The sequence below is a fragment of the Tripterygium wilfordii genome, chromosome 10 (assembly GCF_013401445.1).
Source record: "Tripterygium wilfordii isolate XIE 37 chromosome 10, ASM1340144v1, whole genome shotgun sequence".
In the NCBI taxonomy this organism is placed as follows: Eukaryota; Viridiplantae; Streptophyta; class Magnoliopsida; order Celastrales; family Celastraceae; genus Tripterygium; species Tripterygium wilfordii.
The window spans coordinates 9203434-9217121 of NC_052241.1; the positions used below are offsets into that span (position 1 = coordinate 9203434).

Here is a 13688-nt window from a genome sequence, read left to right on the forward strand (position 1 = left end):
TATTGTTGAAATTGGGTTCTTGGTGGGATTTACATTTATACAGAGAACAATGTAAAATTTAGAAAAAAAAAAGACAAAGTTGGGGATAAGGGTGTCTAGGATTCTATTGGGCTCGCTATTTCTTTTTAATCATTTGGGATAACATAATTGGTGAATTTTTTTTGAGCTATGGATTCGGGAGGTTCTGAGTTTGATTCTCACTCTTAGCAATACTCTTGAGGTCATGCGCAGATGCGCTGAACTTTGTCCAATTTATCTTATTGTCAAGTAAGACTGTAAGAAAATTGTCTATATAACCGAACTGAACGACTAGTTATTTGCAAATAAATTTTAGTGAGAACCGACCGATCAATCAATTCAATTATTGTAAAAAAAATCAAAACAAACAACTGTAACAGACCATAAATTCACACACCTATAGTCAAGTGAGAAACTCAACGACGCGTAAATATCCATATAGTTTCATTGTCAGAGAACATTTTGCATTACTTCAGATATTTCTACTACACTTGTCTCTGTCTCATATTGCAACCTCACTCTTCTCTTCTACGATCCCAAGTACTGCCGCCCACTTGAACCTTTTTTGTTGTCTAGTTGATACATATTGCTTGACTTCGTGCCTCTCGGAGGTTCAACTAGCACATAATTGTGTGCCATGGCGGCAACAAATGTGTCAAGCTTATGTCTCTGGCACAGTCTTCCCAGCCACGCGGTCTCTTCCTAGTTCCAAAGCAAGTTCATCCGTTTCACACACTTTGGTGAGTCTTTTTTTTGTTGCTATGCCCTTTCTTAGTTCGATTATGATAAATATCCTAGCAGTTAACGTTCCAGTTATCACAGTTGCTAAGTTAGACGTGTAAGATTAAAATGAATTCGTGAGCTCCACATGACGTACACGAAAATCCTGGATATTTGTTGTCTCTTGACATGAAAGAAGATGCTATAAGTATCTCTATTATTAAGAAGATATATGGAATTAAAAAATAAAAAAAAATTTCATATTCTATTGAATTTTATTAACCTGTCAAACTTGGGCAGCAAAAGAAATTTACATGCAACGCAAAGATCCAAGACATAAGTGCTGTTGATGGATGGATGGATGGTGGTATCCTTCATGTCCAATCTGTGGAGGTACTATAAAGCCATGGAAACATTCCAATTTATGCTCAAAATGTGGTGCAGTTGATCAACTACCACTTCCATGGTGAGCCAAGTTCTTATCATTAAAATAGCTATATCAATATTTGAACTCTTTCATAATCTGATATATATTGATGTTTAATTGACTTTTTGTCTGAATTAGCTACATACTTAATGCCATTATAGAAGATGAGACAGCGCAAACGTTATTTACTATTTTTGGAAGATGTGCGGAAAAATTGATTGGAATGTCAGTGGCTGTAGTGACATCAATGAAAGATTCAGATCGCTATGTATTGCCTCAGATTGTTGCTGACATGTTCCATGTTCAACGTACTTTTCAAGTCATGATCAACACAACCAATAGAAGAATGAGATCCATATGTTTCAAAGTATCAAGCATATATGATGAAGGCATGTTAAATCAGGATACATCACAAAAATTAATTAGTGGCCTTGATCAGTAGGAAAAGGGATACCAAGACGATCCGACTACACCAATGTCTTCTCAAAAGTCAGAAATCTCTGATATTACTTCAAGCAAAAAGATTATTGATTTCGAGACTGATATCCAAGTTCACACTCTGCAAAAATCAAGATCAAATTTCCAGAGGCGACGTTCTTGGAATATCACCTCACCAAATTCTGATCATTCAATTTATATTTCTGATGATGAGCTTTTATCTGCTTCACTAAAACGAAGGGTGAAGAAAGAAAAGAGGTATGAAAGTATTAATGAATCATACACGTCTTTAAAATTAGTATTTTTTCTTTCTTTTTTATCTCTGTTATTTTCTTTATATTTTTTTATTAAAGTATCTGATATTAATGTTAATTGGGATGTTAATAAATACTGTTTTCTTGCATATGCAGCAAGATAATAGTCCTAGAAGAGCCAACAAAAGAACCAAGCAGAAAGAAGAAAAAATCGCCCCATGGAAAAAAGAAAGCAGTTGTTGGCAGCAGCATGAAAGGGAGAAAACAATTTATTTTTTACTCCTATTTTTTATACCATGTAGTCGTTTTATCTTTCTTGATGCACAAAAAACCAATAATGCAAGATAAACTTTTACTTTGTTTGATCCTGTTCTTCACAATGTTGGAGTACCAGCAGAAGCTCCAGACTTCTTCCTTTGCAGCAAGAAAAGAAGAATTTCTCTGTCAATATCATTTGATTTCTTCTATGTTTATATGACAGGTTGATTTCTTCTATGTTTATATGACAGCAACAAATGATGCAGAAAGCCTCAAAAATGAGAATGTAATCTTGAGGTCAGATCTAACGGGTTTAGTGGCAGCAATGGAGAGTCTAAGAAGGAAACTAAGAATACTACTGCAAATTACAGCAACTTTCATGTGGAGAATAACAGGTAAATTTCTAAATTAGGGTCTGTTTGGTGAAGCGGGCCCGCTTTAGCAAACATAGTATATAAGCTGGCCGTTACCGCCCTCAAAACGGGGCGGTAACGGGCCAAATTGAAAAAGCTCCCGGCGGTGGCCCTTTATTTTTTTTAAAATTTTTTTGAATGTGGGTCCCCACCTGCAAAGTTTACTTTATTATTTTGTTTTATTATTTAAAATGATGGGACCCACGTGCTTTACATTTAAATAATATTTAAATATATTTAAATGTAATTCTTAATAACCTATAAAATGTATTATTATTTTATATTATATATACTTATAAATTAATAATAATTTATATTTATTCATTAATAGGATTATAATTAAATTATTAATAATTTATATTTATCCACATGTAATTGATATTTATAATAATTATATTTGATATTTATAATAAATTTTATTTATTCATTTATAATAATAAATTTATATATTTATATTATATTATATATTTAAATATTTTGTATTTAAATATATTTTTTCATTTATATTATACATATTAAATTACTATTTAAATATTAAATTAAAATAATTATAATTTTTACCTAATAATAATACAAACGAAATATATTTTACACCACTTAACCGCTAACAGCTTTACCAAATACCTCACAGCTTATTTTAAAGTTTTAAGTTCAGCTTTTTTTTCACAACTTAACAGTTAACGTTGAAAATCAATACAACCGCTCTACCATACACATACTATTATATGTTTCAAGCATATAATGCTTTTCTTAGACTTCCATGAGTGCAGATGTCTACAGAGAAGAATTACAAGTGGGACAAATACAACCCGATAACTCACAAGACTTTTGGACATCCAAAAACAAGAAGATTCAACTCTCGAAAAGTAACTGACAAGACTTTTGAACATCAAAAAACAAGGAGCTTCAAAATTAAACAAACGTAATGCTGATTCCAACTTACATCAGGCTTCAAAAAGAATGGTTGACATGGCAAGGGAAAGTTCAAGGAATTTTGCAGGAAGCAGCTATGAAGTTTCGAGCTTCTCCATGATAGGCATAGAAAGGGAAATTTAAGTCCATGGAAGTTTGCAGGAAGCAGCGATGAAGTTTCGGGCTTCTTCTCAATGACTACTTAAGTAGAGGCCAAGGCCTTTGGATGCAGAGAAGACCCAACTAGCCAAAAACTTTAATATGAGAGGTGGAAAAGAAAGAAAGAAAGAGAGAGAGAGAGAGCGGTTTGTCTTGAAGAATGGAGGTAAGATATTAGAAAAGATGCCTAGAATTTTTAATGGCAAGTGCAATCCCATCAGAAGCTTCTCGGAGGAAGAGCTCATAGGGGCAACAAACAACTATGATGGAAGAAAACTCCTGCACCAGGACTGGAATTTCTGCATGTATGAGGGAACAAACGAATCTCGTTCTGTTTTAGTCAAGAAGTACATGAAAGTAACGCCTGCGTCTGAGTATATTATTGAATTGGTAGCAAAAGAAATAGCAATTGCATCCAACATGAGCAATCACAGCAACTTCTTGAAGCTCCTGGGGTGCTGCTTGGAGACTGAAATCCCCATATTGGTCTACGAATTCGGAGAAAATCTTTCGCATGAGATGATAAACAGTCTGCCATGGGAGACCAAGTTGAGAATCGCAAACGAAATGGCCAACGCATTTGCTTATCTCCATTATGGCACCTCCAGGATTATCATCCATAGAGACGTTCAGATTAGTAACATATACCTTAACCACGACAACATTGTCAAAGTTTCCGAGTTCCAAATGTCTGTGCTAATCCCCCTGGGCAAAACACACGTGGATGCACTACAAATAACTGAAATAACTGGAACCTGTGGGTACATAGCTCCAGATTATTTGTTAACGGCGCGTTTAACCGAAAAGAGCGATGTCTTCAGCTTGGGGATTGTATTGATGGATATTTTGACTGGAAAGCGTATAAGGGAACTACGTGATCAATTTGAAGAATATGATGATATAGTCCGACATCACCTGATGAAGAACAGTGGGTTGAAAGGGGAAATCAGGAGGCAAGTAATTGAATTTGGAGAGCTCATACTGAAATGTGTCCGAGAAGATCCTAATGCAAGGCCAAGTATGCAGGAAGTTGCACAAGCACTCAAATCTATCAGAAACAAACATGTTCTAGGCGAGTCATTGTCTCTCTTGTAGAGGTGTCTTTCTAGATTTCTAAGAATGTTTAGGCAATTGTCAATTAATGCTTCATTCACTGCAAGGTTTCATGAATACATCTTTTTCTTTTTCAGTTGAATGAAAGCAAAGGAGAACCATGAGAAATAAAAGAAAAGAACAGAGAAGGTATTGTTGCAGTCAATCACACAATCTATCTGAATTTCTTCCCTATGAATTTTGAGAAACAAGTGGGAAATCATTGAACAATTTCCATGGTCCTTCCTTTTCTTCATTTTTTGGTATGGATTTATCTAACCGTGTGACGACCGATAGAATAGTTGTGGTATTGACTTATCTAACCATGTGACGACCGATAGAATAGTTGAGTGGGTGTAAACCTTAATGGCAACAGGTAAGACTAGACCAAAATCCACGTGAATAAGGGTCCGAAAGTAGAACAAACCGCAAAACCAAGATTCCACAATAAAAAATATCTCAATTGGTTGGTTCGAACTTCCGATCTCAAACACCGTAAACCCTAAATTCAAAGAGATAACCAAGTAGAATAAGTGGGTTTACATGAAAATCACATAGATGGGTGAACTGTGATTTGGTCAAATTAAGGAAGGTACGCACATTGTACCACTCTTTTACCCATCTGTGAACTTTTGAACAGAGGAGGAGGAGGATATATTAACAAAGAAAGCAAAAGACGAACAACAACAACAACAACACAGAACACAGAACTTGTACATTGTCTAGTTCCTTGAACAACATACATGCATAAAGCACTTCAACACATTTTGACATTTGGAACAAGTGTCTAGAGGTCAAAACACCAAGAACTTGTCTAGCAACATGTGGTGTCAACCTTTGCTATTGCTGAGAAAAGCTTCTTTGGGAGAACCATTAGCAAAGGCTGCTGAATTTCTTCTGCTGCTCTCTAAATACTTTCCAGCAAGAGAATCAAAGAGAATTCCAGCACCAACACCAACACCCAAGTCGATTGTATAGTGACCTCTAGTACCCAGCAGCCTTACAACTTGTAGAACATTCAGAACATCAAAAGTCCATGCCAATTCCCACCTCTGCATTCTTCTCATGTCTAAAGAAGCAATCACAGACCCTGCTACATGCCCCGAATAGAACAGGAAGAATGACACATTCCCTACCGGAAAATCCACTCCTGATCCTAAAAAGCCCTGATCACAAAGTGAATGACAGAGTAATGTTAATGACACCAGCATTTACAAGAAGTTCCACTATTATCATGCTGCAATACTATAATTTGAGTCTATCACGCAAAGCACAAAAGGATGTGTGCGTCAACATATCTCTTCTCACATTGTATACGCGTTTTCATAGGCCTAAGAACCAATGGTGATGGCAATGAAAAACAAATCCGAACGGGCACGTGGCCCAAAGCGGACAATATCTTTAATGTGTTTGAGCTGGAAACTTCAACACAAACCCCAAAGAACTTGTGTTGATACTAGTGTAATCACATGTGTGAGTGTCTCAACAAACACTTGGGTGGACCTCCAATCACTTGCATTCCAAAAAACAGAAACCTCCAATCACTTGTATTCACTCACTCTCACACAACTAAGGTCGGAAGCCTTTTCTGAGCTTAAATACTATAGACAATGGCCTAAAAGAAGAAAGACGTGTGGACTCAGATTCAAAGCAACAACAAACAAGGTTGGTATAATCCAAAGAGAAGTGGGGACAGGGAACCTGGGGCAAAGGTAGCTGTGTGGAGTAACCGAGAACTCCACGACAAGTGAACATGAATAAAGCCGATATTGTAGCTCTTGGCCTTCCCTCCATTAGCCAGGTCCATAATATGTATGTTGTCTGCATCCCCACAAACACCTATACAACCACACACACACATATATATTATATTTATTCATCAGATTAAATGCAAGTTGTCAAAATTTTAAAAAAAAAAAAATTTAATTTTTCAGTAAATCTGCATTTCAGTATTTCACACCCCCTTGTGTTCTTCATCACTGAAACTCAATTGCATGCATATCAATGCAATCAAATATACAGACCAGCATGGCTACCGACCCCCAATTTATGACCTCATCTTCCCCAAATCCTATACTACATCTCTGATAGTCATTTATTATAAGTATAGATATAGGACCTACTTAATATTCAACGCTAGCCACTGATTAAGGGTAAAATGGAGTCATATATATTGGGAGTCCAGAGCATTTTTCTATACAGAACATACCGTATTCAGAGCTGCAAGAAGAGTGTTGAGCTCCGGCCATTCAGTGAGCAAACGATGAAAAGAGCGCGTGGCCACAAACCCAACATCGAACGGCGGAGATGAAGCGGGTACCATCCGGAGCGTGTACTCCACGCCCATAAAAAACAACAATCCCACGCCGAAGATGCACGGAATCCAATGATACCTGAACACATTAAACACATCATCCGCCGTCCATTGCAAGAAAGACGCCGTCTTTCCAACCTTCTTTCCGATTTCGACGCCGTTAGCAGACTCGTGGTTGCCGTTAACGGGGTTATGATGGCCGTTGACTGGTCTCTTATATAGAGCAGAGGGAGTAGGAGAGGCGCCGTTCATTATCGCTATATGTGACGGAGAATGCGACGCATGAATAATAGAGGACTAATAATGTTCTGGGTTATTGATATAAAGTATGAGAGACGGAGGCGTTAACGGCGGAGTCTCCAAAGAAGAGAAGGTGGGTGGGAAAGTAGTAATACGTGTTGAAGAGAAAGTTGCGAAGTGAGGACAAGGTTTGAGAGTGAGAGAGAGAGAGAGGGAGGGAGACGGGGGAGTGGAGCTGTGTGAAAGTGTGTGGCGATTCTGACGTGAAGACTTAATCAGAGAGAACGTGACTATTTGATGATCAGTGATATACTGATATGTGGTTGGTCGTTGGTGCGAGATCTACTTTGTTGTGTGAGTCACTCTGTTTTTCGTTCTTTTTTTTCTTTATTAATTATTATGTAATAATAATAATAATTATTATTATTATTATAACAAAGTCACCAACTCTCATTCTATCTTATTTATAATTTAGGGGGGATTTTAGCTAGGATGGCGTGGCAAAATTATCTTATTTATTAATTATTATGTGTTTTAAATATTGGTACTGAAATTATAACGATAAGGTGATTGGCATGTGATATAACCAATTCAATCGATCGAGCGACATAAAAATAAAATATGTACTTCAAAATTCAAATGATAGAAGTAAAAAAAATTATGTTGGTTTGGTGATTAAGGCTTTGGTGTTGTTTGGTTCGCGGATTCTAAGAACAAGAGTTTTTCTTTTGTCAATGATTTTTAGATTTGGTTAGTGCAATCCTTGGAATATAGAATTTCAAGGAAAGTTGGATTTCGTTCAAGGGAGGAATTCTCTTCTCCTCCCAAAAATAGAGAAATGCTTAGAATCATCACTTATTTTTAATTAAATACTTATAATGTGAATTTGAAAATATCCCATAATTATGTAATTTTTTATATTATTTCATTTCTAATTAATTAAATATGATCACATAAAATAAAAATATATTTATTTTTTATAATTTTTTATTTGAATATTCAAATTAAAGTGTTATTTTTAATTTAAATTTGTCATACAATGTGAAATAATTATAATTTTTACTCTAACCAAACATTGTCAAGGAAATCAATGACGTCAAAAAATGTCAGAAAAGTATGATAATACTGTATCCAAACATTTACATTCTTGACATTCTCTTTTCATTCCCATCTCCAAATACGCGAACAAAACGAGCCATTAGGATTTCCTGCTTAGGTGCCCAAAGAACCTCACTAGTAATTCTTTAACATATTTTTTATATGTTTACAACAAACCTTTCATATCGATAATTTTTTTAAAAAAATTACAATCATCACTTTTATAATCCACTTGAGGATTCATTTTGGAGATTTCGGATATTGGTTAAATTTTTATTTATCTATAAATTAAAAAATTAACGTTAGTTTAAAAAAATTTTGACACCAAATCAATAATGGTAAAATTGATTGGTTCAACTGATTTTGACCGACACAACACAACCCAGTATTTTAAGTTAAATCATATCAGTGGACGGATCGATACCCAATTCAATCGGTTGAAATGGCCGATCCAATCTGGTATTTAAAACACTGTGTCTCACACGCCCAATTAATGACAATTGGAGACAACTAATGCAAGTAGTTCACAAATTAATGACATCCCAAACTCATATGCTTTTCAGGTTTGAAGGTTGATTAACGATGTTGTTAGTTAGCACTCTTTATGGAATGAAATTAACATAGTTGGACTGCCAGAGATGAGCACAATGTAAATGCTTCTTTTTGGGAAAAGAGAAGAGAATGTCGGCATTATGAATAGTACAGGTGGTGGAAGACTAGGTCAGAGCATGGGCAGATGTGTCAATCTCTTTCATGGTATTGAAGAAGTTGGATAGGAGTGCTTTTCATGGGGTGGGGGGGTGGGGGGGAGTGGAAGAAGGAAAAGCGACGTCCACGTGAGTCATAACTTCAACCCTGACGGTCATGAAGTTGCATAAAAAGGTTTTGGGGCATATAAAAAGGTTTTTGGATGTCTGCTCAACATTCAAATGTTTTATTGCTTAGATTGAGATTTAAAGAAGATATTTAGGGTTTGCTTTCCACCATAGATGTAACGACCCGTCCCGACAGGACCCGACAATCGTTACAGGCTCCATGGGCCACTACCCCCAACCCATCACCACACTGGGCCAGCCGCACTGAATCCCCCAGTACCTGGTAGGTTGTTGCTAGGATTCGAACCCTTCACCTAGCCTTTAACATAGTGCCCATGGCAACCTATGCTACCAACTAGGCCATGGCTTAGTTGGTGATGAGGTCGGGTGTTCGACTCTCACCAACAACCTACCAGTTACTAGGTTGAGTCGGTGCGTCCGCTCTAGTGTGGTGATGGGTTGGGGGTAGTGGCCCATGGTGCCTGTAACGATTGTCGGGTCCTGTCGGGACGGGTCGTTACAATAGATATCACAGATGGCATAAACCATAGGAATATAAAGGAATGACCTATGTAATCGCTACATGCAAGGTCGACTCTGCCTTTTTGGAGGCCTTGGGCAAAAAATTTTTTGGAGGCCTTTATACTTAAAAAACATAAAATATAACACATGAAATTTTTTATGGTTGGAACCCAATTTTGGGAGGCTAGGCAATCACGCCTTGAATTTCATTACATAAAATTTACAATCAGTCATTACAAAAATTGGAAAAAGAAAAAAAAATCTACATTTTGAAAATTACATGAAATTACATAAATATCTTATATAGCTCACGACATTTTGAGAAACAAAATCATTAATAGCAACCTCAAAGTCACACTTATTCAACATATGTTTTTCGATTCATAAGATGGTCAATCCATTCAACAGTTATTGGAACAGTTAATAAAATTCTATAAGTTATAAAAACATTTGATAAATACACTAATACATAAAAATATATATTTTGGGGCCTCCAATCTTGCTACACGGTTCATCCTCAAATCTTAATGGGTTTTTGCCCAATTGAATCCAAATATTGGGAATAACATGAGTTAGGGATAAAGGCATTTGTTGTGTAACCGGGAATGGACCATCGAATAGGATAGGAAAATCGATTATCAACAATATCTAATAGTTAGGGGTTAACGAGTCAAAGGAATTTAATCGAATAGGGGACGACAAAGTTAGGTATCCTAGTGCTTTTAACGCTTGATTTACATCTTTGTGTTTGAAATTGATTCTCTCAACTTAATTCACTTGTTTCATGTCATCAAATTATTCCGTTCTCCAAATAGCGATCATAATTAATAATTAGCTATTTGTCAACTAATTCTCGAGGAAACGATAGTTTTTCATTACTTTATTACTTGTGTGACTTATGCGTTACAATTTTGGACTAAAGGAAAAAAAAAAAAAAAACAAATAAAATTTGTGGGCTCTGTGGGACTTAATATAATATATTGGGTCCAAAACCCAATGTCTCTTAGTAGCCCAAAAATTTTAGGCTCGCTAATCATATTTCTCTGCTCCAACTTTCCAGTGCAGACCAGAATAGCCCAGCCCATTTTACGAAATTACCGTATCGGTATCTACCCGAGTTTCTTGTCCTCGTTTCGGACTTCAGGTAATTCGTGTTTCAGAGAGACAGGAGACAGGGAGGGAGGGAGGGAGGAGGAGAGCAAAAACAAGCGCGGAATATAGAAGAGACGAAAAGAATGACGAAGGGAACGACTTCACTGGCTCTCGTGTAAGCTCGATTACCAGTTCCTTATTTGTTCTTTCACTTCTTGATATACATCACACCATCCATGCAAAACTGTGCATAGTGAGTTCTCTGTTTGGTTCTTGAGAAAACAAGGGAAAGAAAGTTAAAAGCAATTTTAGGGTTTGGAGAAAACGCTGCATCTATCACGGATATGAGGATGTGCATCTGTCTTCATTGTTTCTTTTGTTGTTGTTGAGAAGATGAATGACCAAAAATAGACTTGTTCTGTTCGGATGCAGAAGACACGATTGCAAATCGAAGAAATTATAGGATTCTCTGTGTCTTTTTTTGTTTCTTTTGTGAGGAAGAAGAATGTATGCAATGGCTAGCTCTAACTTTTGATCTGTTTGGTTGTCAAGAAAAGTAAGGTAAAGAAAAAAAATTGGATTCTATAAAAACAATTGAACTCTCTGAAACGAATTTAGGGTCTCGGTTTGATTGCACTTTAATTTGATGTCTGTTTTGTTAGGAAGTGGAAGTAAATATGGCGTTTCATGCCCAATTTGAACCATATCTAGGAGTTAATTTAAATTCGCATTCCTTTCTTGATGAAACTAAGGAGATGACAGTAACTCGGCTGTGTTTGTTTCTCATTGAAATAAGAGAAAATGAAAGCTAATATAGAATCTTGAGACAACTGATACATCCCATTTTTTGAAATCTCCCAAATCTTTTTTTTTCCCTGGCTGACAAAAGGGAATTTCAGGAATTATTCTCTAGAGAGTGACTGCAAAGAGGGTGAAGAAGGTGAAAGAATTACAAGGAAAGCTGGGGGGACAGTTGATGAGATTAGTAACGCAGCTCAGAAATTTGAATGCATGAGCCTGCACAAGAGAGAAATAACAAAAGGAGGTAAAGACCAGTGACTTTCTTTTCCTTCCTTGATGGTCATATCAATGAAGAAATGATTCCTAAATTCACTTGTTTCTTTTAAAATATTTCCCCATAAAGAACAAGAGGATCTGATTGTAGTGATAAAAGAAGTATCATATTTACTTTTGCTGGAAAATTTGGACTCCCCGCTTTCACTGCCCAAAAAATTAGCAAGAGCAGCATTATCATCATTCATCAAATGTTGATTGAGGTTCATAAAATGCCTAAATAGAGAGAGAATCTCACCGATGAGGAATTAAAGTGGATGTTCTATTTTATTCGATTGGTCTTGCCTGTTACAGTAGAAATAATCAAACAGTATGGAGAGGGAACCTTTCTTGTAAAATTCCTGACTGGTCTTCGTGCCTGTTCCAGCTTGGTGAAGTTGACAACAGTTCAAAACCTGTTCTTTTTACTGTCATTATGGTACATGACTACAAGTTAATTGCTTGATTATTTAGTATCATCTTAATTGCTTGGTTATTTAGTCGGTATCATGACCTCAATTCAGAATACAATATTTGCTCAATGAATGATTATTTTTTATTTTGTTTGGCCACATACATGGAAATACCCACTTTTGTATAAGCTGATAATTTTTCATGTTATTCAGATGAAGACATCTCTTGTGAAAAATATGGTTTGTGGAGGCAGGAGCAGAAAAATAGAGCAGCAAGACTGGAGAAACAACTCAAGGCAAAGTGGGAACTTGAGGAGTTAATTGAGGAACAACTTAATAGGTTCCATGCCCATTACAATCAGGCTTTGACTCCTACTCGCCTCAAGGACATGTCCCAGCTCCTCATGCCAAAATGGGCTCCACCACATGAACTTGCTGCGCTTTCCTGGCTTGGTGATTGGCGGCCGTCAGCCATTTTGGACCTCCTCTATAGCCTGTCACGTTCCTCTCCCTCGCGATCATCATCTTCCTTATCAGAATCAGCTGGTATTGAACTGATCCTATCACAGCTTATCCATGATATACGCATTGAGGAGGCAATAATTGATGAAGAAATGGCCGAGATTCAAGCCACATGTATCCTGCACCTTCCTTTCGCTCCAGTAAACAAACAACCAGCAGCTGCTCCTCTGAATTGTATTCAGACTGAGTTCAAGAAAGTTGAGCGAGTCTTTGCCAAGGCACAACAACTCAGGTGCGTTGTCTTCCCTTTGAGTGACATACTAACATTTATTCACAGCCAGTGAACATGAAAAATATGAGCATTGCTAAGTCTGTATATACGTGCTGGACAGGTTTCAGGCATTGGAATTAATAGTGAAGAAGGTGTTGACTCAAACAGATGCAGCAGAGTTCTTTGTGGCATTTGCAGGAATTCAAGATGCAATCCACCAATTTGCAGCACAACAAAAGCTGCGAAAAGATCTCACCACAGTACCTTTCAAGGGCTTGGGGTCCAGTTGAAAACCAAGAAGTTCCAAGGATCCTCTCACAACCTTAACTTGGGTATGTCATATATGTTGTTATAGTATTTGGGACTTGTTAACGGTAAAGAATTTTGGGTATTGTTTGTGGGGACAATCCTTTGTTGTCCACTCAATTTAGGATAGGTTACAGAATGGCTTCCATCAGTGCTGCCATATTTGTATTGAGGATTGTAAGACTGCACACCTTAATAAGCAACAGAAGAACCATTGCAGGTCATTTGCAACAAATTGTTTGATGATGTTGATGATTTAGGTGAATTTCCAATTGGAACTGATGATGTGATCTTATCTTCTTATTGATCTAAATTCTTGCAAAATATGTTCTGAATGTAGATTATGCGGCAGCAAGTATTAAGCCAAGGAAAAAATAGGGTGAAATGGAAAGAAAAAAAGAAAAGAAAAGT

At 36.7% G+C, this 13688-nt stretch overlaps 3 protein-coding genes across 4 annotated transcripts; 2 read left to right on the forward strand and 1 right to left on the reverse strand.

The window, feature by feature from the left end:
* The first annotated feature begins 3701 nt into the window (after positions 1 to 3701).
* Positions 3702 to 4694, forward strand: LOC120007358 (non-functional pseudokinase ZED1-like). Its single transcript, XM_038857551.1, has one exon. The coding sequence runs from the start codon at positions 3702 to 3704 to the stop codon at positions 4692 to 4694; it is 993 nt and encodes a 330-aa protein (XP_038713479.1).
* Positions 4695 to 5316: 622 nt separating this feature from the next.
* On the reverse strand, positions 5317 to 7486 carry LOC120007460 (phosphatidylcholine:diacylglycerol cholinephosphotransferase 1-like). Its single transcript, XM_038857699.1, has 3 exons — positions 6901 to 7486; positions 6393 to 6530; positions 5317 to 5857 (listed from the first exon to the last, which is right to left on the reverse strand). Exons 1-3 carry the CDS (start codon positions 7255 to 7257, stop codon positions 5522 to 5524), a joined length of 831 nt encoding a protein of 276 aa, XP_038713627.1. The 5' UTR covers positions 7258 to 7486; the 3' UTR covers positions 5317 to 5521.
* Positions 7487 to 10851: 3365 nt separating this feature from the next.
* Positions 10852 to 13559, forward strand: LOC120007936. Of its 2 annotated transcripts, none has more exons than XM_038858428.1 (4): positions 10852 to 10947; positions 11672 to 11817; positions 12452 to 12992; positions 13093 to 13559. In XM_038858428.1, the coding sequence occupies exons 1-4, from the start codon at positions 10916 to 10918 to the stop codon at positions 13259 to 13261; spliced, it is 888 nt and encodes a 295-aa protein (XP_038714356.1). In that variant the 5' UTR covers positions 10852 to 10915; the 3' UTR covers positions 13262 to 13559. The 2 variants fall into 2 exon arrangements, with proteins under 2 accessions (XP_038714356.1, XP_038714357.1); XM_038858429.1 differs by having other exon boundaries at positions 10887 to 10947; positions 11662 to 11817.
* Positions 13560 to 13688: the final 129 nt, after the last annotated feature.

Bases quoted from the DNA above. Each gene is read 5' to 3' on its own strand.
- LOC120007358 (XM_038857551.1), top strand. From the start codon at position 3,702: ATGAGAGGTGGAAAAGAAAGAAAGAAAGAGAGAGAGAGAGAGCGGTTT.
- LOC120007936 (XM_038858428.1), top strand. From the start codon at position 10,916: ATGACGAAGGGAACGACTTCACTGGCTCTCGT. The intron at 10,948-11,671 runs GTAAGCTCGATT...AGGGAATTTCAG, and splicing joins ACGACTTCACTGGCTCTCGT to GAATTATTCTCTAGAGAGTG. The intron at 11,818-12,451 runs GTAAAGACCAGT...CATGTTATTCAG, and splicing joins GAGAGAAATAACAAAAGGAG to ATGAAGACATCTCTTGTGAA.
- LOC120007460 (XM_038857699.1), bottom strand. From the start codon at position 7,257: ATGAACGGCGCCTCTCCTACTCCCTCTGCTCTATATAAGAGACCAGTC. The intron at 6,531-6,900 runs GTATGTTCTGTA...GTGGTTGTATAG, and splicing joins TTCTTGCAGCTCTGAATACG to GTGTTTGTGGGGATGCAGAC. The intron at 5,858-6,392 runs GTTCCCTGTCCC...CTTTGTGATCAG, and splicing joins CACAGCTACCTTTGCCCCAG to GGCTTTTTAGGATCAGGAGT.